The 24,602-nt window shown below is 38.2% G+C and overlaps 2 protein-coding genes across 7 annotated transcripts in view; both read left to right on the top strand.

Annotated features, from left to right (window-relative positions):
• LOC126425040 (transmembrane protein 50B) overlaps positions 1-24,602 on the top strand; it is a 515,390-nt gene that overhangs the window by 246,816 nt on the left and 243,972 nt on the right. The gene's annotated exons all lie outside the window — the stretch shown is intronic.
• The window catches only part of LOC126425042 (uncharacterized), a 189,069-nt gene that overhangs the window by 141,736 nt on the left and 22,731 nt on the right, over positions 1-24,602 (top strand). The window contains exon 2 of one of the 5 annotated variants that reach the window (XM_050087948.1): positions 5,462-5,510. The exons of the other annotated variants lie outside the window; for them this stretch is intronic. Coding sequence (XP_049943905.1) covers positions 5,503-5,510 — 8 coding nt within the window. The 5' untranslated portion in view covers positions 5,462-5,502. The remainder of the gene's footprint in view (positions 1-5,461; positions 5,511-24,602) is intronic. 5 annotated transcript variants of the gene reach the window in all.

Below are 24,602 nucleotides of genomic sequence, written 5' to 3'. Positions count from 1 at the left end.
GTCAGTCTCATTCTGAGCTTTAACAAAAAAAAACTTGTATCGTCTGCATACAATACAGCATTAGCTAGTGTTAAACAGTTTGGTATATCATTTATAAAAATCAATAACTTTGCTTCAGTCGGTATTGTGATAATAGCGTATTGTTATTGTTATTTATTGAGCATCCATTGTTTCATATACAATGATGTAGGAGTTGTCATGTTACATTATATGAGTTTGTAATTATACAGTAATAACAGTGTAAGAATCTGCACGATTTTATCCATGTACTGCTTTGCAAGATTTTGCTTTCTTCAAAGAAATTGTATATGAACTGTGGGTGATTTGTAGGTTGGTGTGTATATCTGGCAGCAGAACATTGTCAGTGTATTTCCTTGTTCATACCATATGTGTAGGTGAATCTGGTGACTCTCGTTCACTTACTTGATGATGATGATGATGATGATGATGATATGATGATGATGATGATGATGATGATGATGATGATGATGATCATCATCATCATCATGGGCACACGTTTGGGTGTAGGATGTAAGATGCCCAAATGTTACGTACAATATTAGACACACATCTTTGTCTCCATATGCTATTATTTACGTTCCATGACAATGGCTAGATGCAATCAGAAAGTTACATACTGGTAGATAATTTTGCAGAATGTGTTGTCACTTCTGTCAGTATTGCTGTATTACTAGATGTGCGTCATTTACCAATTGCGACTGCACAGACTGCATCAAAAGTACATACCGATATGTATATCCATACGAATAGTATTGTTTTTCACATAACAAAGAAAATAGTTAACAAATTTATCTGGTTTGTTTTGTCACTGTTCAAAATATTCCCGAGTGATACGGGCGCTGTTCGAAACGTGTTGCAATTTTCTCATTTGAATAATCCTGATGGCAACATTAGGTTACAGTCCTTCAAAATTTGTAGAGCATCCATTGGAATGCTGTCTTGAGTTAATTTCTTTTCTTGTTGGTTTATTCATCTGCAGAGCAATAGATACTGTATGGATGTCATCAAACATTTTGTACAAAAATAAACACGCCTCTTATTGTAGCTCATATACTCAGCCATATTTGTCTGCTATCATGCCATAAATTGTTGAACAGTATGTGCTCTTGAATAGTCAGTAACAGTTATTTTAAATATTCATTTACAGATTTATATCTTTTACTTTTCGTGACAGTCTATTGTATAATTTTATTCCATGGTATAATACATTGTAGGTAGTTTTTGAATGGTTTCTTCTGTTTGGATGTAAACAGTGGGTTTGGTTCCACGGCCATATACTATACTGTCTGTGGTGTACAGATTGAATTTTTTCTTGTATACATTGTGTTGTGATTGATGTATTGACACAGAACTGTCAGAATTACTAGCTTTTTGAATAATTACTACTACCATTGGTTGCTATTCGTGCAGCTCTCTTTTGTATCTTGAAAATAGTGTATATGTTCCCAGCACTTATTCGCCAAAACATTAGCCTATATCTGCAGATTGACTGCATATATCAAAGGGCTACTTTTCAGCAAGGAATATTGCACACCGATGTAAGGATTTGTGGAGCTTAACATTCAGAGGATAGCCTCTTTCGCACAATTTTCACCTACTCAGTCCATGTCTAGATATGTTACCAATAATTTGGTATCACTTAAAATCTAGTAAACCTTTTGCTTTCAATGTAGTAACATGGGTTTTTTTTAGATGCACATTTATACAGTTCCTTTAATGCATTAAAAGTTGCTGCCTTTCCCAAAGACCAGTTGTGCAAATCTCGTGAGCTTCATTGGAAGTTTCTGTTAATTGTTGAATTTGTGTCATCAGCAAATGGTATTTCATCTCCATAACTGACACTCCAGAGAATTATTTACATATATATACAGAAGAGGGTTGGGCCTAATACACTTCTGAGTGGCGCCTATATTATTATTATTTGGATATAATAAATTCTTTACTACTAGTCTTTCAGAAATGTGAGATTTCTACTCTTTACACCTGGTTTTCCAATTATGACTCAACCAGTTCTTAGACATACCACTGGATTTTATTTCACAAATTACAACTATCAATAAGGGATAAGTGCTGTTAGATACCTTAGATGGAGCCAAAAACATGCCTGTTACTTTCTCGCCCATGTCTAGTGCTTGGAGTGCAACTCCAGTAAACTGCACTATAGCTGACCGTGTACCTGTTGCAGTCCTGAAAGCAGATTGTTAATTGCAGGGAAGGTTGTATTTATGTTGGTACTTGATGAGGCAAGTTTTCATTATAGTCGCTATAGTTTCAGAAATGCTAGATACTGAAGAAATTGGTGTGTGGTTTTCTAAATTTTTTGCATCACCACATTTTAGTATTGGTATTACTTCTGCTTGTTTCAGATATGCAGGAAAGCAGTCAGATTGAAATGTTCATTAATTGCTATTGTTGATGGGTTTTTGTTTGTATACATTTAAGGACATTGACTGGGATATCATTTAAGCCTGGGGATTTTTTGTTTAAATTGCATATTTTCTTTCCTTGGAGAAAGCACCATTGAGCGTTACAAGTGCTGGTACTTGATTTATCCTAAAGATTAATTCACCCTTAGGTACTTACGAGCAGATGTTAGTTGGGCACAGGTCCTGTTTTTGATTGATTGATTGATTGATTTCTTTATTAATCTATGTAACAATTTACATTGTGTGGATTTCGTCAGCAAAATCATATACAATACAATATACCTACAATTATACACATAAAATTAGTATTTACACACATTTTTGAGGTATCTTAAATTAGTTTTATATCCTTGTGTAATTTGTAATTTTCTTATAGTACTGTACAATTTTTGATTACATATCATAATTATTTCCTCATGTATTACAATGCAGGCTACTTTAATTACACTACATGTTTTAATTCAGATGGTCCGTTACTGCGTAATAGCTTTTATTTAATAAAAAAAGTTTTAGTATTATTTTGAACTGTCCGATTGTGTCAATATCTCTTATTTTTTGGGGTAATTTATTATATAATTTAACAGCATTGTACAACAAGCTCTGCTGAGTTTTAACTTTATTTTTCCTCTCTAGATGCAGATTGAATTGGTTTCTAGTTTCATAGCTGTGTACTAATGAATTTTTCATATAGCAGTTAATATTTTTTTTTACATACATAACACTTTGAAAAATGTATTCACAGGGGACAGTTAGGATTTCCAGCTTTTGGAAATGTTCAAGGCAGTGAGCCCTACTGCCACTCTTGGTTATTATACGAATTGCTCTTTTTTGTAATTTGAAAACTATTTGAATATTTTTACTGTTGACTCCCCAAAATATTATTCCATAGGTAATAACAGAGTGGATATAAGAAAAATATACAGATCTGACACATGTAGTATCACAAACTGCAGTCAGAATTCTCAGAGCATAGCATGCTGTAGCGATTCTGTTACTAAGTATTTTAATATGTTCTTCCCACTTTAACTGACTGTCAACATGCATACCAAGAAATTTTGTGTAGTCTACACATTCTATAGTTTCATTGTTTAACTTAAAGTTGTTAAAGTGTGGTTTTTTGCAGACATAGAAGTTAACAGCATTTGTTTTTTTAAGATTTAGTGTTAGTTTATTATTGGATGCCCACTCACGTACACTGTTTAGTGTTTGTTCGGCTTTTTCTTTTAGTGCATCTGGTGATTTGTCACTGATTAGAACATTTGAGTCATCTGCAAACAATATTGTTTGTCCATGCTTGATGCTCTGTGGGAAGTCGTTTATGTAAATGAGGAATAGTACTGGGCCAAGGACACTACCCTGTGGGACACCTATATTTACATAATTTGGGTCTGAAGTATACTTTACAATATAGTTTGAGCAACTTGAAATATGTGAGATTTCAGTTATCTGTCTTCTATTTTTTAGATATGACTGGAACCACTTTTTCACAAGTCCCCTAATTCCAAGTTCATCTAACTTATTTAACAATATGTTGTGGTCTACTGTATCAAACGCTTTAGTTAGATCAAGAAATATACCTGTTGTGTAGTTCCCTTTATCTAATGCTTCTAGAATGTGTTTTGTGAGGTGTGCTGTTGCTGATTCTGTGCTTTTCCCTGATCGAAATCCAAACTGGTCAACAGACAGTAAGTTGTATTTATTTAAATAATTGATTAGCCTATCTTTCATAATAGTTTCTAATATTTTTGCAAAGCATGATAGTAGAGAAATTGGCCTATAATTTTCAACTATTCCTGCATCACCTTTTTTGAAGAGAGGTAGTAATTTCGCATATTTTAAATAGTCTGGAAAGTAGCCCTGCTTGAAAGATTGATTTATAATATCAACTAAAAGTGGAAGTAGGCTCTTGATACAGTCCTTAATTATAAAAATGGGGACTTCATCCAGACCAGCTGAGTTTTTGTTTTTCAGTTTGCTGACTGCTTTATAGACTTCTTCCTGTGTTGTAGGGAATAACACCATTGAGTGTGATACACCATTATTTGGCTTTTTGACCTGAGGGGCTGTTAGAAAATTTTCCTGTAATTTTATTCCTATGCTACTAAAATAAACATTTATATAGTTTGCCAAATATATTGGGTCTTTTATTAAAGTCCCTTCCTCTTTGATTTTCAAGTTTGACAGATTCATTTTCCTGGTACCAGTTTCCTGCTTCACAATCTTCCATGCTGCCTTATTTTTGTTTTCAGCAGAGTGCACTATTTTGGAGTTATGAGCTCTCTTTGCTGCAAACAATATTTTCCTATATGTTTTCCTATATCTTTTATAAAAGAGTGAGAAAGCAGGATTAGTTTGGCTGTGTTTAATGGAGCTCAGGTACTTTAGTGTTTCAGATGATTTTTTGATTCCTTTTGTGACCCACTTGCTTTTTCCTGCTGTTTGTAATGGACATAATACTTTAGGAAATGTTTCTTCAAAATTTAACTTAAACAATGTCATGAAATTTTTGAATTTTTCATTTGCATCTACCTCTGAGTATACTGAGTCCCATGTTTGTCCTGCTATCTGTTTGGCAAACTCATGTCTATTTTTTTTAGAAAAAATTCGTCTGTAAATATGCATTTTCTTTGTTTCTTCTGGAGCCACTTTTATATTAATGATTTGAGCTGAGTGATCAGATAATCCTAGCTCTGCTACCACCACCTCACAGTTTTCTTTGCCTAAATCTGTTAATACCTGATCAACAGCTGTCTTTGAGTATTTTGTTATTCTGGTTGCACTGTTAACCATTGGAACTAAATTGAAACTTTGAGCAAGGCTTTGTAATGAGTCCCATGTAGAATCAGTACATTCCGTAAATATTATGGCTACACAGTGGAATTAAATGTCGTATGTAAGAATGTTTTGTGGAACTGTGCATGTGACTGCCAAAAGTGTCATTAAGATCAATTGCTTTTACCTTCTATTCAAATATTTCTGGCAGTGTACTGATCTGTGCTTTTTTTCTCTTCCAGATTGTCCATGATGTCAACATTTCTCAGACGAGATAGAGACGATGTACCGGTAATGTATCTGCATGTTACATGAGCACATCTTGTGCTGAAGTCATGTTAGATTAGTCATTAATGCCTGTCATTTTCCTGTGTGCCTTGGAGTTGCTGTTTCTCATTAAACAGCAGTATGCCACTTACTCAAGCTAGCAGTAATGAAACGCAGCTGTACTTCAATGTCTGTCCCTGATCCAAGTGTTACTGCACATAAGCACATTTCAGTTACTGTTAGAGGCACATTAAATTGCTCAGAAATGGTTAAGCCAAGAAACATTAGGCTTCATCACAGAATTAAATGCTTTGACCTTAGATATTGAACACACTTGTCTATTGAAACATCAATATTATGCCAAAGGATTGAAGACTGCTTTTCCAATAAAGCAAGCAATTTGTTAAAGTAGTACAGTTCAACTATGATAAATGAGTGGTAGACCTATATTTTGTGAAGTCTCTGGAGTGTGCTTTCTATAACATTAAGTTTCTTAAAGATACAACAGATTCCCTAGTGATATTAGAGTAGCTGTTGTCTATCTCAGAAAAAGATGATTTGCACTGATGTGGCTCAAATGCAGTGCAGTTGATACTGATCATGTTTACACAGAGGTGAAATTACGCTGTGTTGTAAGTGTTCTGATTCTGTCACCTTGTTACACAGAAAACTGGTGAAGTACTCTAAGTGATAGTTTCCAAATGAAGGAAGGTATGAATTCAGCTACTTCGATTAGCCTAAGCCCTTTCGGACTCAACGTGCTTTATGGTCATGTGGCTTCTACAGAGTTCGGCTATTAGGTGTTCCCTGAAGGCTGTCACTTCAGCCTTCCGTCGCTTCAGCCTTCCCATCAGACGTCTACTGTATGTCACGTGTGCGTCTAAAGCAGAATAGAAAATGCTGTATTGAATTTGATTCTAATAAATTGAAGCTCATGTTTGGTGGCTTTTATAATTTAGGATGTATCAATAAATGTTTCCGAGCACCAAGACATGGAGGATCTTATGAAAATGTCATCACTGGTACAATTTGTTGTAAGAACATGGTGGGATACATAATGTGAAAAGATTTTTAGATCTCATTACTAATATAATATAAATATGATGTCATATTAGATGTACATATATACAAGGGCTCTTGCAGGGGAGTGAGTTTGTTTTTTGCCAGCATGCTAGATAATACAAGCCAATGAAGGTTTTTTATGTCACTGCTTGATATGATAATTCACTGTTCATCCAATAACCATAACCCTGCCACTAAGACCCATGAATCTGGAAACATCTCTGTTCCATTAGGCAAGCTCATAATCACTGCAGATTGAACACAAGACAGCACATTAAATATCTTAGGTTTAGAACTGAAAATGCAAAAAACATAAACAGTAAACATACACAGAATAAAATCTCTTTCCAAAACACATTTTCTAATATGATTTATTATGATTGTTGAGAAACATGATATTGCGAGACAAATGAGGTTTGGTACATGGTTTTAATCCAGGTACCAGATTTGGTGTTAATCATGAATCAGAAAGAAGATAAAATACGTAAACTGGTGCTAGTGTAATATGAAACATCGTAGTGGTGACACTGATGTGGAGCATAGCCAGATGCTAAGGTCAGTTCACATAAATGTATATTACAGCATCCACAAGTGGGGAGATAGACCTGGCCATGCTGACAGTACTTATTGGCAAAGAACTCTGTTCTCACATTCATGGACTTTCACCAGAAAAAGTTCCAATGCATTGATACAGAATGGCAAGTTCAAAGAATAGATCGGATACGCTCACTGGACCAAATTGGAAAGCTGACTGCCATTGTAACTGAGGTAAAAAGAATCTGCAATGACACTTAAAAATATATGGATACTTACCTAAAGTGTATTGTCACTGATAAGTAATTATGTAGTTTACTTGCCAGGTACAAATATTAGAAGATCCAATTTGTGCTTCATGCTGTAGTATTGGGTGAACTGTTGAATAATCTGTTCCTGTAACTGGACTGAATGTGATTAGTGTTTGAATGGAATATTAGTTGACAGTAGCTAAATGCTATTTTGAAAACATTGTGTGGTTTGTACTGTATTTCTTACAGCATTTATAGCAGTGTATTTCTGCTGGTACTAATTTTACTCTTATAGTTAACCAAAAATTTTTTGGGGTCATAGTTGAGCTGATGCACATGAGAATTGCAAGGTTAAATGCATGTTACCTGTATTGTTCGTCCTGCAATTTTTGTGCATGTGCAGGTCACTTTCAAAGCCTTCTATCTTCTTACTGAGTATATTGTTCAGCATTTCCTCCCATTGTAGTCCTCTCTCCTTTGTCATCCCTCACCTGGTGTGTCTTATTTATGCTGTTGCAATTGGTCTTCATCCACATTTTGCCCATTCCAGAACTGCTCTTGGTAGCATTTGTTTTCCCATTCTTTTAAGATGAGCAAACCATTTCAGCCCATTCCTCTCAGTTTTCTTCGAGATTGATCTGAAGTTCCATACTTTGACTTCTTATTCTGTCCCATCTCATGTTAGCTCAGATGCCTCATAGAAAGTGCATTTGTCACTTGTATTCCACTCAGATCTTTGTCATGATGCAACATTTTGATCCATAGATCAAAATTGGTAGACAATATTTTTATACAATGATTTTCATGATATAAAATGTAGACTGGCAATGGCAAGGAAAGCGTTTCTGAAGAAGAGAAATTTGTTAACATGGAGTATAGATTTAAGTGTCAGGAAGTAGTTTCTGAAAGTATTTGTATGGAGTGTAGCCGTGTATGGAAGTGAAACATGGACAATAAATAGTTTGGACAAGAAGAGAATAGAAGCTTTCGAAATGTGGTGCTACAGAAGAATGCTGAAGATTAGATGGCTAGATCACATAACTAATGATGAGGTATTGAATAGAATTGGGGAGAAGAGGAGTATGTGGCACAACTTGACAAAAAGAAGGGACCGGTTAGTAGGACATGTTCTGAGGCATCAAGGGATCATAAATTTAGCATTGGAGGGCAGCGTGGAGGGTACAAATTGTAGAGTGAGACCAAGAGATGAATACACTAAGCAGATTCAGAAGGCCGTGGGTTGCAGTAAGTACTGGGAGATGAAGCAGCATGCACAGGATAGGGTAGCATGGAGAGCTGCATCAAACCAGTTTCAGGACTGAAGACCACAACAACAACATGATTTTCATTTTAGTTAATTGCTAGATACAGAATAACAAAAGTATGAGCATTTCTCCACCATGTCTGAATTTTTTTCTGTCTGGATTTGCTTGCTTTGTAGTTACTTGAAAGCACATACTTCAATAACTTGACCATTACAACCAAAAATCATCTGTTTCCCTGCTGATTTTCATTACCTGACTTTTTAACTATTTCCATGCCTAGGGGAGGCTGGGGCATGTTATACACTTTTTACATTTATTTTTTGTACTTTTTATTTTTATCAGTTTTGAGGTAAACAATGGATCATATTTTTGAAAGTAGTAAATATCATTCTTGGCAGCAAATGATTTTGTCTGACCATGTTGCATCGGAAAATCTGCCCCGTATGCGGGGCAAGTTTTCTGGCTTACTTAAAATGTACAGGGTCAAATTTTCCAACTATGGTTTAAATGGCAAAACATAGATAATTATCTTGATTTCACTGAATATGTATTTTTATTATGAATTTACAATACATTACAAAAGAGGATAGCAAAAGTAACCACATTAAATGAAAGCAAATGCTACTTAAAAGTTTTACAAAACGTGTCACTTAAATATTTTACAAATACAGACATTTTGTAACAATACTCACACTCATTGTCTGAATCACAATGTAAGCAAACAAAAAATGCAATGTTCCCTTTCGTATAGTCTTCATGTGCCCATTCCTTGCATTTTGTGCTCTGTGCCCACTTTTCATTTGCTTCAGACGTGGCGTAAGACTCCTGGCTGGGGTTTGCTTTTTTTCTCATCTCTGTTAGTTGCTTCTTTTTGCAGTTTTCTTTTTTTAGATAAATCGTTTTCGATTTTCAGCTGATGTGTAATTGGAGTATCAGTCAATATAGCTGACTTCCTTTCTTTCCTTGCATGTCGTGTTTGCTTCCTAGGTGCCGCCTTCTCAAAAGGCCTAATTTCTTCTGGTGTTGGCCAAGTTTCTGTGGATGTAGAAGAAATGCCTCCTTGACAAGCAAGAGGAAAGGACTTTGTAGAACTGAGGGAACAACTTCTTCGGAAATGCTAGTCTGTGTTGGTGTAGTAGGAGTTCATAAATTCGATGGGTTCGAATAGATTTTGTGATCATGATTCATGATTAAATGGGAAAATTCCTGAAACTTTAAAATCTGCCATAATATTGACTGGTGTTAATGCCTGCAGTGCAGCTCTTGTCAAAATAGATGGGATATCATAAACTGTCACAGGTCTTTTGTTTGCGCATGCCCATGCATCACAAGCTGTGTTAGTTTTCTTTTTGAGAGGCCAAAACACACTGCGATCTAAGGGCTGCAGTGCGGTGGGAAAGACAACAATGTGACACTTATCTTTGAAATAGTCCAATGCTTCTGCTGACAGATGCGAATCAGGATTGTTCGGAAAAAGCAGACTTGGTTGTGTTACAGAACAACGAGCATAATTAACAAAGTGCTTGGTGAACTTAACAAAATTTTTTTTCCATCATCGAGCCAGATGGGTTCACATCACTATCACATTCAGAAGGGCCATCATGTAGAAAGTGTTGAAATTTTGCCCTTGGGAAAATCAGAAATAGTGGGATGGCATTTCCTGCAGCGTTTACAGCAAATGCTGCCGTCACCAATGTTCCTCTTTCTGCTGAAGTTAATTTACCTATTTGTTTAAAGCCACAACGTCCAACTGCTCTTTCTGGCTCTTGAACCATGGTTATCCCTGTTTCGTCCATATTCCATATGCCATTTGGTCCAAAGTTTGAGAACTATAATGTATTTGTCAAATTATTAAAAAACATCAACATTTGTCCTGTTAAAGCTGGTGGCTTGAGGAGTTCTGATTGAAATTTGACAGTTTTCTTTTAAAAACGAGCTGAACCAGTCAGGCCCTGTCATTTCATTTACTGTCCAGGTTTCTGGAAATTTTCACTTGCATGCAAGAGGATACATATATGCAAATTGCCTGACTTGTTTGGGAGTAAGCCCAAAACAGATGTCAGAAGTGTTCATCACATACTGAACCAGCATTTGCCCTTGTTCATGATTAAAAACCTGTACAAACAAAGCCAAAGTGTACTAGAAATTTAATATTTAAAAGGGAAAGTGTAACTTAAGTATGTATGTATTTTAGCATTAGTGTGGGTGCCAAGTGTACTTACACGCCACGGTTTTGCATGTACTATTGTCAGCGTGTTTGGAGGCCTTGCGAGTGGTGCTACTTCTGGCAGTGGTAGGTCTATTTCTGGCACTGTTTCTTCTGCTTGTGGCAAGTCTGGGTCAGGCAATTACCATCCGACAAGAGGAACTTGCATTCCTGAAAGTTCTTCCAGTGGATGCGGCGGAATCACAGCTGTTGTTGCACTGGTAGAGGGGGATTGTCTATGGAACGGAAGTTCAGCCAGTAAGTGTTCAGAGCCCTACGTGGAATATTGAAGTTCATGGATGCTTTTCTGACACTGCACCTGCTTCTAATTGCTAATAGTGCAGCATTTATTACTTCTGGATTGTACGAGCCTACATCGCTGTTCTTTTTATAATTGCAGACCATTTTAGGCCTCCAAAAAAAATTCCATTTTACAATGAACCATTTGGAAGAGGGCAAATTGGCAGAATTTATTACGCAACAAATACATATTTAAATTAATAATACCAGATGTTCTAGGCCGGGGCACATTTTCCAACAAGACACGTGCAATAATGTGTGCCCCGTATTCTCTCAGAAAATGTGCCCCCTCGCCATATTAGGAACTATAACGCTATGTCCATAAGTAACCATGTAAGCATTTTTACAAACAAATGCACAGTTACCTAAAGAAAGAAACCCACTTTCAGTGCATGCAATGTCAAAATAATAAGTTAAATACTGGTATGGTTAAGTTTCAATAAAAATGTGAAAGTTTACCCGCCTTCGCAAAAATGATGAAAACAGCCCTGCCAACTATGTGACTGCTGGTACAACACTGAAGCTTTCATAAATGAAGCATGCTTTGTTGCTACTTCGTACAGTATTGCCGGTGGTACCATCTACCGGTTTGTTTTCAAACTAAAGTGAGTTGGAAAACTTGCCCCTATGGAAAATGTGCCCCGTCTCCCCTATTTCAGCAGTTTCCTCTGAGAGGTAGGCAACACCATACATTGCCTGTACTTAGCTTAATTCTTCAGTTTTATGTGATACTGTTCTCTTGTGCCACTGTCTCATTTGTAATGTCTCTTTCTAATGTATTTCAATTTTAATTTTCAACATATGGACATCTAACCTGAATTACGAAGGTATGGAATAGGCATATCCAGTGGACCAGCATCACTGTAAATCTTCATGCACAAGTGTCAGTTTGGCTGTGTTCCAAAGTAGAATGTGAAGCTAATTAATCATTTTACATATAGACATTTGACTGGCTGTTGTGTTTCTATAAAACTAGCATACACAGAAAGCTTCCCAGTTATGAAATATGTATAGTAATTGAATATAATTCATACATCTCCTCCTCCACCCTTTCCCCTCGGTCCTCTTTCCCTTCCCTCCTCTTCACCTCATTCTTTCAACTGTGTTCCTCAATCTCCATTGCCTCCCTCTCCCTCTCTGTGTGTTATAACATTCATTTGGAACTGAAGTTGATAAAAATGGATGGGTAAGACAATTGAAATCATTGCTATATGAGCTATGAGAGACCTCTCAGCTGGTGGCTGTGTGGACAGTAGCTTCAGTGACAAATACTGTCATATGTTGTCTGCAAATGGGTACGATTACAAAATTAGTGATTTATATATCACAGCAGCATTTTGGTCATAAGCCTATAAGCCACATTGCAGTTTTCTTGTTTTCCATTGAAAACAACTCTGTGGGAGAACACAATCAGCACACAGCTTTGTATGCAGTTTGTTTTAAAACTACGCAAGAATAAGAGTATGCGGGAGATTTTGTCTAATGGTTTAAATGCTGTGCTATTGTGGTTTGACAGTGAGAAAGAAAAACTGTTGTTGCTGTGGTCTTCAGTCCTGAGACTGGTTTGATGCAGCTCTCCATGCTACTCTATCCTGTGCAAGCTTCTTCATCTCCCAGTACGTACTGCAGCCTACATCCTTCTGAATCTGCTTAGTGTATTCATCTCTTGATCTCCCTCTACGATTTTTACCCTCCACACTGCCCTCCGATACTAAATTGATGATCCCTTGATGCCTCAGAACATGTCCTACCAACCGATCCCTTCTTCTAGTCATGTTGTGCCACAAACTCCTCTTCTCCCCAATTCTATTCAATACCTCCTCATTAGTTATGTGATCTACCCACCTAATCTTCAGCATTCTTTTGTAGCACCACATTTCGAAAGCTTCTATTCTCTTCTTGTCCAAACTATTTATTGTCCATGTTTCACTTCCATACAAGGCTACACTCCATTCAAATACTCTCAGAAACGACTTCCTGACACTTAAATCTATACTTGATGTTAACAAATTCCTCTTCAGAAACGCTTTCCTTGCCTTTGCCAGTCTACATTTTATATCATCTCTACTTCGACCATCATCAGTTATTTTGCTCCCCAAAACTCCTTTACTACTTTATGTGTCTCATTTCCTAATCTAATTTCCTGAGCATCACCCGACTTAATTAGACTACATTTCATTATCCTCATTTTGCTTTTGTTGATGTTCATCTTATATCCTCCTTTCAAGACACTGTCCATTCCATTCAACCTCTGTTCCAAGTCCGTCGCTGTCTCTGACAGAATGACAATGTCATCGGCGAACTTCAAAGTTTTTATTTCTTCTCCGTGGATTTTAATTCCTAATCCAAATTTTTCTTTTGTTTCCTTTACTGCTTGCTCAATATACAGATTGAATAACATCGGGGAGAGGCTACAACCCTGTCTCATTCCCTTCCCAACCACAGCTTCCCTTTCATGTCCCTTGACTCTTATAACTGCCATCGGGTTTCTGTACAAATTGTAAATACCCTTTCCCTTCCTGTATTTTACCCCTGCCACCTTCAGAATTTGATAGAGAGTATTTAAGTCAACATTGTCAAAAGCTTTCTCTATGTCTACAAATGCTAGAAACGTAGGTTTGCCTTATCTTAATCTAGCTTCTAAGATAAGTCGTATGGTCAATATTGCCTCCCCGAGGTCGGTTTCTACCAGTTTTTCCATTTGTCTGTAAAGAATTCGATTAGTACTTTGCAGCCGTGACTTATTAAACTGATAGTTCGGTAATTTTCACATTTGTCAACACCTGCCTTCTTTGGGATTGGAATTATTGTATTCTTCTTGACGTCTGAGGCTATTTCACCTGTCTCGTACATTTTGCTCACCAGATGGTAGAGTACCAAGGAGTACAAAACATTCTTGAAGATATTGGAGACCAAAACTAGTCACCAAACGAAATACACATACATGCAATGAAACAATTTTAATATAATTTACCGATTGCTGTTTTCTTGTAGGGCAACATTCAAAAAATTCTTAGTTCTACTTGTGTCCAGTAACACTCATTTCATACTGCGTAAAGTGTCCAAAGTCAGCAGAAGTTATGGTTCTAGCAAAAAAACGGAATGTACCAGGCACAGGACTTGCACTACCCAAATTCAGTCTCCTGCACAAGTTTGAAATAAACATTTGTCAGTTACGGAAAGTTATCTTGAAATGATGGAGCATGCTTTTTCACAATTTCTCTTAAGTTTTCTGTACCAATTCGCCCTTGCAGAGCTCAAATTTTGTGGTGAATGTAAATAGCTTTCTGAGCTTTTTGATGCTGCAAAGTTTTTGTGTATATTACAAATCTGGAGGGATTTCTGTTGTGACACTTCTGGCATGGCTGCTGTGACAACACAGGGAGTTACGTGGCTTCCTACACAGTGTGTGTGTGTGTACACGCATTTGTGTTCATTTTTTTAGTTTGGCAACTGTGATGGTGCTGGAGTCAACATTGAATCCAGAGTTACCAGAATTTCAAAGGTATGGAATGGGCGTTTCTAATGGATTGGTAATAAATCTTTTTGCCATTGTCAGCTGACAATGTTCGAGTAAATGCACTTATGTGACCGGGAATTGAATTTCACATTTTTGATAGGCTGTTTCTGTGAAACACAAAATACATCAAAAAAATGTGTCCCCAAATTTATTTTCTCACTTTGGAGGCTTTGCTCAGTCCTTTTGCCTTACTGGTGTGATGCTTAGGTGGTTAGGTACCATCTTGGACTGGAGCAACTGAATTACATTCTCTGCCAGGGTTTCGATTACCTCTCGTTGTGCCCTGAAATGAGAAATGTCCTACGCACTATCCTTCCCACTCCTCCTACCGTGGTATTCCACCGTCCACCGAATCTACACAATACACTCTTCCATCCTTACACAAGCACTGCTCCCAATCCCTTACCTCAGGTCTCATACCCCTGTAATAGGCCTAGATGCAAGACCTGTCCCATACATCATCCTACCACCACCTACTCCAGTCAGGTCAGTAACATTAACTATCACATCAAAGGCAGGGCTACCTGTGAAACCAGTCATGTGATCTACAAGCTAAGCTGCAACCACTGTGCTGCATTCTATGTAGGCATGACAACCAACAAGCTGTCTATCCGCATGAACACCCACTGACAAACTGTGCCCAAAAACACGCTGCCAAACATGATACCCCTCATCTCAATGACTGCTTCACAGCCTGTGCCGTATGGATCCTTCCCACCAACACCAGCTTTTCCTAATTGCGCAGGTGGGAACCTTCCCTGCAATACATCCTATGTTCCCATATCCCTCCTGGCCTCAACCTTCGTTAGTCACTGTCCTCACCCATCCAGCCCCATCCCTGTTCCCATTCCAGCACTACACAGCCATCATTTCACCGCCACACCCAGTCTTTTAATTTCTTTTATTTTTATTTCTCTCCTTTCTGCTACCTGGCTGGAAGCACGGCACCCATCTTTGCTTCTCCGCATGGCTCCTCATTAAAATGCCTGGAAAAAATATTCCACAATGGTGTACTGGCTTTAAGGGTACAGGTTATTAGCAGTGGAAGAAAATGCAACTTGGTTAAAAGCATTTATTGTTCAATAAGCCGTCGTTTTGCTGGTCTGAGAATGTTTTGGCATGATAACGGGTTTCTCGTGGCTTCACAACTGAATCGCACTGTGACACTGCTATTTATGGTTTGTCTCACGCACATTGTACTACACACTTACATTTGTTCTTTTGGTTGATGCGCTGCCAGAGCATCTCTAAACACGCTAAAATGTTTCGGTTCACACACACTAAATGTTTCCGTCGAGCGAAGTTTGTTTTAATCGACTCCGAACGGATCACTATCTACCATTTTTATACACAGTCAATTTATTGAGCACTCCACTATGACAGTCACTCAACAGTTGACTTATACTGACGTATATACTGGTGCAGACCCAACAGTCATTTTCTGTCCCTGTTACGCAGAATATTCTATCCTCCCCTAGATTGTTTATGCACACAGTTTATTTTTAATGTATATCAACTGTTCTTTTTTGAATAATGAATGACCGGTTTACCAGACTTGAATTACCCCAAAATAAGTCACCATACCGCAATAGACCATGCATAAGAGCATAATAAGCACATATTACTGTTTTTTCACTGCGGGTCATACACGACAGCGGTGAACAATGGCTGCGGAGATGCGTATGGGCAAACTGTTGAGCAACTGACTGTCAAGATGAAGCAAGGGGCTACCAACAGTGTCTCCTCATGAATGTCCAGCAAACATTGCGGCATATGAACCTCCACAGCAGGCACCTGGTTCAAGCATTTACACCGACTGCTATTTATCAGCAATGATGACTGGAATTTGCACGCCAATACCACAACTGGATGCCCACTGAGTGAGTGGCAACAGGTGGCCTTTCAGATGAATCATGTTTTATGCTCCATCGAATTGAAAGCAAACACCCTGGAACAATTATCAGAAGGATCCATAAAAATCCCATCAATTTTTGGTCACCAAATGGCTGAAAATAACAGTTTCCAGCCAATGGTCGATTCTGTTGGACTACAGGATCCAGTCCATTCCATGTAAACACAGCCCACACTATTATGGAATCACCACTAGCTTGCATAGTGTACTGTTGACAACTTGGGTCCATGGCCTCATGGGGCCTACACCACACTAACCATACCATCAGCTCTTACCACCTGAAATCTGGTCACCTAGGGTCCAACTGATATGGTCAGAGGCCAACAAAAGGTGCTGCAGGTGATTTCCTGCCGTTATCAAAGGCATTTGTGTCAGTCTGCTGCCATAGCCCATTAGTGCCACATTTCACTGCACTGTCCTAGCAGATACACTCATTGTAAATCTCACATTGATTTCTGTGGTTATTTCACAGAGTGTTGCTTGTCTGTTACTACTGACAACTCTACACAAATGCCACTGCCCTGTCATTAAGTGAAGGCCGTCAGCCGCTGCATTGTCTGTGATATGAGCCAGTTCCTGAAATTCACTGAAACTATCGTACCTTAAGTATTTATTGGAATCTGCCAGTATGAACATTGAACAGACAACATTAACATTAGCCAGTCAGCAAACCCCAATCCTTGCCAGCGTCAAGATAAAGTAGCTGGCTGACAGCCACAGACACCCAAGATGTTGAGTGGACTAGCTTCCTGACAGCATACGCACTGCTCTTTTTGAATGTTTTTGTTAATCAATTGGAGAAAGTTATCACAAACAGAATCAGACTTGTTAATTAGCTCCAGTGAGCAAAACGTAACATCAATTTTTGCGCAGTACATTTTACATTAGCACAAGATAAAACATTGCCAATTCATACTAACAACAAAAAGTCCACGACTAAATTTTTCACCAGTGTAAGTGTGTTCCATTTGTCATTACAATTGCATTGTCTTTAAAATTGGACAAATACTCAGTAGTTCTGTAGAAGATGGTGAAAGTCTAGATGGGGACCAGGAACATACTTACATCCTTCGTGACTCCATGTTGTCAATAGTTACTGAGTTATGATGAGAATGAAAGTGGCTGTGTCAGCCATTTAAATTAGGCAGCATATGAGATAGCAGTGAACAGGCAACATATTTGGAAATACAATGATAATGAAAAACAAGCAAATGCCACTGCATTTGAAAAACAAATGATGTTCTCACATCCCACAGTAATGACAACCTCGGAAATGAACATGTGGAAGAAAAAGCGGTGAGTACTTCTGAACCATGCTAAGCAGGAATACATAGCTTTTTTCCTCACCTCTCATTTATTAGACGAAATTGTTATTCCGGATAATGTTCCAACAGACATTGATTAGAAAATGTGGTACCAGAGGCAAATGGCTTAATGTAAACAATTTGTTTTTGTTTTTGTCACCTTTTATTATCAAAATGTAGGTGATCAATAAGCGATCAAAGCTTATTCTGAACAGATACCTGATGTCAAAATTTTTTTATATTTAGCCACAATACTCCATGTTTATAAAAATTTCATCAAGGAGCTTCTTCAGAATGGATGGTCAAACTCTGGTACCACAGCAAGTTTTCTGAAACTGCCTTACAGTTTTGGTTTTTAAAGCGAAAAGTGTACTATATATGCCATAAACTAAATATTTACTTAAAAATCAATTTAATATTTCAGTTAAGGCATATTAGCTATATGTAATAGGATAAATATATTAACAATAATGATACAAACAGTAACAGGCACACAAATTGGTTTTTTCTTTAGTAACACCTGGGTTTCCTCATCACCACTGGGGTACCAGGCTTGATGCGGTACTCTTTGTTTTACATGGCGAGTTTCCCAAGTAGGCCTATAAACCATGATGTCCACACATGCATGCACAAGAATCTAGCTTCCTATTCAAAATCTTTGCAACATACTGCAGAGAAATAAATGTGAACTTTCTTTTGACTGTACCCTTTCTAAACCTGCACAAAAACGTAACATAATCTGTCATAAATGTCTCTATGATGAACTATCGTCACAGTATATGCTGTGGAAAGTGCTATGATTACCCAAAACATTGTTAACATGAGAGGGAGTCAACACGACAGTATTTTCGTCTTTTATTCCACAGATATTTTTTAAAAAAAATATAATGCTGCAAGTTCCTAACATTTGTTTTGGAAAATCTTCTTTAAGTTCTGCAAATTCCAAGCAATAATTTGCTATTTTAAATAAGAGGTTTCAATTGATGAAACTGTTTCAGACATCATACTACAACTCAAAATTCTGTCTTGTTTGACAGAAATATTATTTGTTACTTCAAATGATTTTTCTCCTCTAAAAATAAAAACAGTCATCACCGCCATTACTATAGTGTTCCTAACTCTTGCATTGTTCAATCCGATTTCGATACCTTCATTCAGATTTAACATTTTCTCACTATAAACTTCAATTTCACTTTCTATTTTCCTGAGTCTTTGATTGATTTCCTTCCTATACACACATAATTTATAACTGTTTTCTGCTAACTTCAACTGCAGTTGTCAATTGATTTCTACTAAGCAAGGTGGCGCATTTCTTAGCACGCAGGACACATGTTTGGGAGGAAGTCAGTTCAGATCTGCATGGACCCATCCAGATTTACGTTTTCCTTGATTTCCCCTAAATTGCTGCAGGCAGATGCTGGGCTGGTTTCTTTGAAAGGGCATGGCCGATTTCCCTCCTCATCCTTGGAAAATTTTGAATGTGTGCAACATCACTAACAACCTCAATGCCGATGGACATTAAACCCTAGTCTTCCTTCCTTCCATCCTTCATTGCTTTCTTTAAGATTTGCGTCTGATTTTTGAACTATTTGAATGTTGTTTTCTTAAAGTTTAGAATGTAGTTGTTCACCAGCATCTTGCATTAATCTTGATGCTTCTTATCCAACTGAACTATTAACTTTGTCATTATTTCTTCTGAACCTTGAGTCTTCACCCCTTCTGAAACCAATCGATTTTTCATATCTGTCGCCATCCCACTGTTACTGAGAGTATCTTTCAACCACAGATTTCATCATAAGTGTTTCCTTTTATTCACCACAGATCAAATAACGAAGAATAAAGCATTTGAAAACACTAAACTATTTAAGAAGTATTGTTGGCTGCACTTATCTCCATGTGCTGCAGTTCAATTCAGCAGTTGTTTTTGACAGTGCACTACTTTCTCAATTTTTCTTGAAATTTGTATGATCCAAGTCCCTCATTATCCTGCATTTGTCATCCACCATTCTTTACACATTTGGACTCTGTTTTACTGTTGAAAAACACAACAATAATTAACATTTCAGTCTGAAGTTTTATATCCTGGTTTAAAGCAATTTAATAGTATCAGTGAGAGAACGTAAAGTAATTGTATTACTAATCTTCAGTGAGAGAACGTACAGTAATTGTGTTACTCATCTTACTCCTGGCAAGAGTGTCTGTAGCCTCCAATAGTGCATATCAGTTTCCCTATAGACAGGTCTGGATTGTAGATCAAGACTGAAACACCAACTATATGGTGCATTTTGATATTTATTTCAGCTTTTTTTATTTTATAACTCCGTTGACAGATCAGTTTCTTTAATTACAGAGAAGATACCACAGTAACTAAGTGGTTATGAACATGTCATTATTTCACTATCACAGATCCAAAGCCGTTTCTACAGCAGAGATATACAGAGTGTAACAAAAATGTACAGCACAAAGTGCAGGACACATTCCTCACACATAGACAAAGAAATTATGTTATATGAACATGGGTCTGGAAACACTTTGTTTCCATAATATAACTCCTATTCTCCAACTCCTTAATCATTGAATGCACACGAGAACAGAACATTGGAATATGGGGAAAGTGAGCTCTTGGTGACATCTGGTTACAATTTGCATCAGCAGTGTTTTGTTTCACATGTTTCTGTTGCCATGCTACATATGTGAGTGCTTGTTTACAGCTAACAAGTGTTCCAAAGATCAGTACAACCTCTGCAAACACAATGTTTGCTACTTAATCACAGACTTGGTTCATGCAGTGGCAGTGTCCCCAAATGCCCCATCTGATGTACAGATTAGCTCATGGCAATGGCGCTTGAACTCAATATTTGTAGTGGGAGAGATTTTCAGGACAAAGGTGCCCCAACAGAAAACGTTTGAAGCCATTGGTCGTCACCTTAGGGAACATGGGACATTTAAGCCTGATACTCGCGATGGGGGTGGGCCTAGAAGGATGAGGACACTGCTATGGTTGGTGTCAATTCTTAATGCACTTGAGAACAACCCTAGAGTCAGTACAAGACATATAACTGCAACACTGAATGTTGGCCACATGACTGGGGACCCTTATGAAAATGGTTTATTCAACAAAGAGCCAACTCTAATTTTAGTGCAATGGTGCTTTTCCAGATGAGGTGTTTTTCCAACTAGATCAGATTGTAAATTTTCACAATCGGCCTGTATGGGCAAATGTCAATACTCATGCAACTGTAGAAGCAAGTCATCAACAAAGATTTTTTGTCACTGTTGGGCCAGCATTGTTGGTGACTGTTTGGGAGGACCTCATTTTCTTTCACCCAGGATCAACGGAAAAAATTTATCATAATTTTGTGTTAACTTATTACAGCACAACTCACGACTGAGCAGTTGCATCGATGTGACGCTTGGACTAGAAGCAGCTTATAGACCAAGGTCAAAGATATTGTGCCTATGCAAGCCTGCAGGGTGGCCACATCTTGCAAAGAAAATCAGCCTCATTACTATATTGTTGCAACTCGTATATTGCATGCTCAATGGAGCATTTCCTCATCTTAGTGTTAATGTCCGCTGGCTTCTAAATAACAGATTCAGTGACATATGGTTAGGTAGTAACATGGCCTCCATGCTCTCCATACCTAAATCCACTCAACTTTTATTTGTGGAGGCATTTGAATGAAAGTTCTTTGCTCTTATGAATGGAATCCCAGTACAATATGTTCAAAGTCTCCATACTTGTATTGCGGAAGGCTATGAAACCAGACACAATGCTCCAGGGATACATCAGGGAACCAAAAAAATTCAAAAGTTACAAAAATGTCTGACAGATGGTGCATCATCTGATCAGAATAGCAATAAATAGCACAACAAAGTAAGACAAAGCAAAGATGTTCTTTACAAGAAATGCTCAATATGTCCACCATCATATCTGATCCAGGAACTGATTACTGCACATAAACATTGAGCCATTTTGCAACTATAATGTATCAAAACTTTTGTGACAAGACAGTGACTTTTAAATGGACGCATTGCGCAGTCTACGTCAATGTGTTCAATAGCTGCCACTGGTGAAAGAGGAAAGCAACACGTTTCAGTGCAGTGCTGCCAGTCTTAACAACACCACTGAACAATGGGTACCCAGGGACAATCTACTTGGTTGACTTTGTTCATGAATGTAAACTGCATGCATACCATCAAGGCACAGTGTGACAGACTGCTGCAAGGGCAAATCAGGATTTTTTCTTTGAAGCTGTCATGACCACCATGCTGTGTATGGATCCAATCAACCCACTCTTACCACACCACATAGTTGTTTACAGACATCCCCACCAGAGTTACAACTGCACTGCATCCATGAACTGAGAGTTCATTCATTGTGCCTCTCCAGACACCAACAGGGCAGCTGGCACAGCCATACACCTGTGGCATGTCTGTACATTTTAGTTCATACCTTAAGTTACTGTCATTCCATCCAGACCAAATGGCAATGTGTTTCACAATTGCTGATTGCTTACTTGCCATCCACAGCATTTCTGGCGATAGTAAAAACTCGTCGCAGTATTGTGGAACCTAGGCAAATGTACAGACATTATCAGACATTGTCTGGCACCCCCCAAATAACAAAAATATGATGCTGTGAAGTCGGCGCTACACCAGTGCTCTCAACAGGCACTAGAGCAATAATTAAAACAAGTTATATAGCACGATCATCTGGGAACCAGGACACTCTTCTCTTCTTTGGTGCTGGCTACATATGCTTTTGGACATTAATCTCATGCCCAATTACTCACTTTGGACTCACTGAATTGTCAAACTACCAGCCCCAATTGCAACTCACATTGATTTTGCATGAACACAAAGCATTGGAGCAGAAATTAACATTGCAGATAGGATTTGTTGATCTATGTTGCAACATAGATCATGTATGAATATTGCCAACAACAATGCCATGTAATGGGACACCCAGCAAATTATGTCACACCAAGTAGCAAGAAGTAGCTGAACAGACCTGACCACGCCCTACCATATCGAGCACAATGTCAACCCCACTCCGTGGGGCCGTGACCTACAGACAGTCAAAACAAACACTTGTGCATCTCGCAACAGTGTACTGTACACAGATGCAGCGTCAAGTCCACACTCTACTGGTTTCACACACTATTTGGCAATGAAGCATGAAGCTGTAGGTCACTTTGCAAGAACCCTAATGGGTAGGATGACCTGCTGTAGGTGCATCGGATCATAACAGCAGTTCAAGATGCCTGATTCCATGACATGTCAGCAAAATGTTCTGCATGCTTCCTTCTCACTATAATGGCAGACTCTACGTCTTTGACCACATTCAAAACCAATATTTTCTCACTGACATGGGATCAGAAGTGATTACAAGGGCATTTTGAAAAGTTCTCAGAATCACCACAAGAGGTCAGCACTAGCGCAACAAGTTGTTCGTGTGATATTCATTGGACTGTTGTCTGTAAACAAATGACAAGTCAGTTTTCATGGAAGAGAGCTGTGGTGGTGACACGGCTCTGTTGTTGTTCCCGTTTAGTGGTTTGTGAAGATGAAAAAAATCGAGATTCGAGCAGTGATTAAGTACTTCATAAAGAAGGTTATGAAAGCAAAGGACATTCATGCCGATTTCCAGAATACACTGGGGGACTACGCTCCTTCATATTCAACTGTTGCCAAGTGGACAAATGAATTTAAATTTGGTTGGGAGAGCTTAGATTATGATCAGCGCAATGGTCGGCCAAGATGTGTCACTACTCCAGAAATCATTGCATAAGTGAACAAAATCGTCACGGAGGATCGCTGATTGAAAGTGCATGAAATTGCTCACACTTGCCAGATGTCATCTGAGAGGGTATATCACATTTTCACTGAAGAATTAGAAATGAAAAAATTATGTGCAAGATGGGTGCCCCGAACTCATGATGCCGGATCAATGCGCGGCCCGCATAGACGTGCCGTCGCTGTGGCAAAATTATACAAACTAAGGTATGAATTGTTGCTACACCCAACTTATTCACCTGATAGGGCTCTGTCAGACTTCCATCTCTCTCCAAAACTGAAAATTTTTCTTGTTGGATGAAGATTGACTCCAAACGAAGAATTAATAGCTGGAGTTGACATTTATTTTGCAGGCCTGGAGGAAACTTACTTTCGAGATGAGATCAAGGCACTAGAACATTGTTGGACCAAGTGCATTACTCTACAAGGAGCCTACATTGAAAAATAAAAAAGTTTGAGTAATGTAAATACATTTTTCTATTCTGTTCCGAGAACTTTTCAGACCACCCTTGTACCTCACTTCCTGAACAATTACCAGCAACAGTGGACATATCTGCCATGCAACTCCAAGTGGGAAATGAAGCCAATATTCCAAATTATGGATCCTCAGCTCTCACTTTACATCTTGGCTTCGAGGAGATGTTTCCCTCCTGCTGTGCATATTTGGATGACGTTCTAATTTTCTCTGCTTCATGGAAAGAGAAGAAGTGCATGTCGGGCAAGTTCTCAATACTCTTAAGGATTCCAGTATCATCACCAATGATGATAAATGCCAACTGTGCCAACCTGAAGTAGTCATCCTTGGCCATTTGGTCAGTACTGCCTTCTTTAGACCTACAGCACAATGAACTGAAATCATTAAGAGACTACCTCTGCCTCCAGCTTCCACGAATTATGCCGTTTTCTCAGGACGATTAACTCCTTCGTCAACATCCCCCTAATGCAGCTGCCACTCTGACAGCT

This window comes from Schistocerca serialis, chromosome 10, assembly GCF_023864345.2.
Source record: "Schistocerca serialis cubense isolate TAMUIC-IGC-003099 chromosome 10, iqSchSeri2.2, whole genome shotgun sequence".
NCBI lineage: Eukaryota > Metazoa > Arthropoda > Insecta > Orthoptera > Acrididae > Schistocerca > Schistocerca serialis.
Note: the sequence above shows the minus strand (reverse complement) of the source record. Positions and strands in the feature narration are given on the sequence as shown.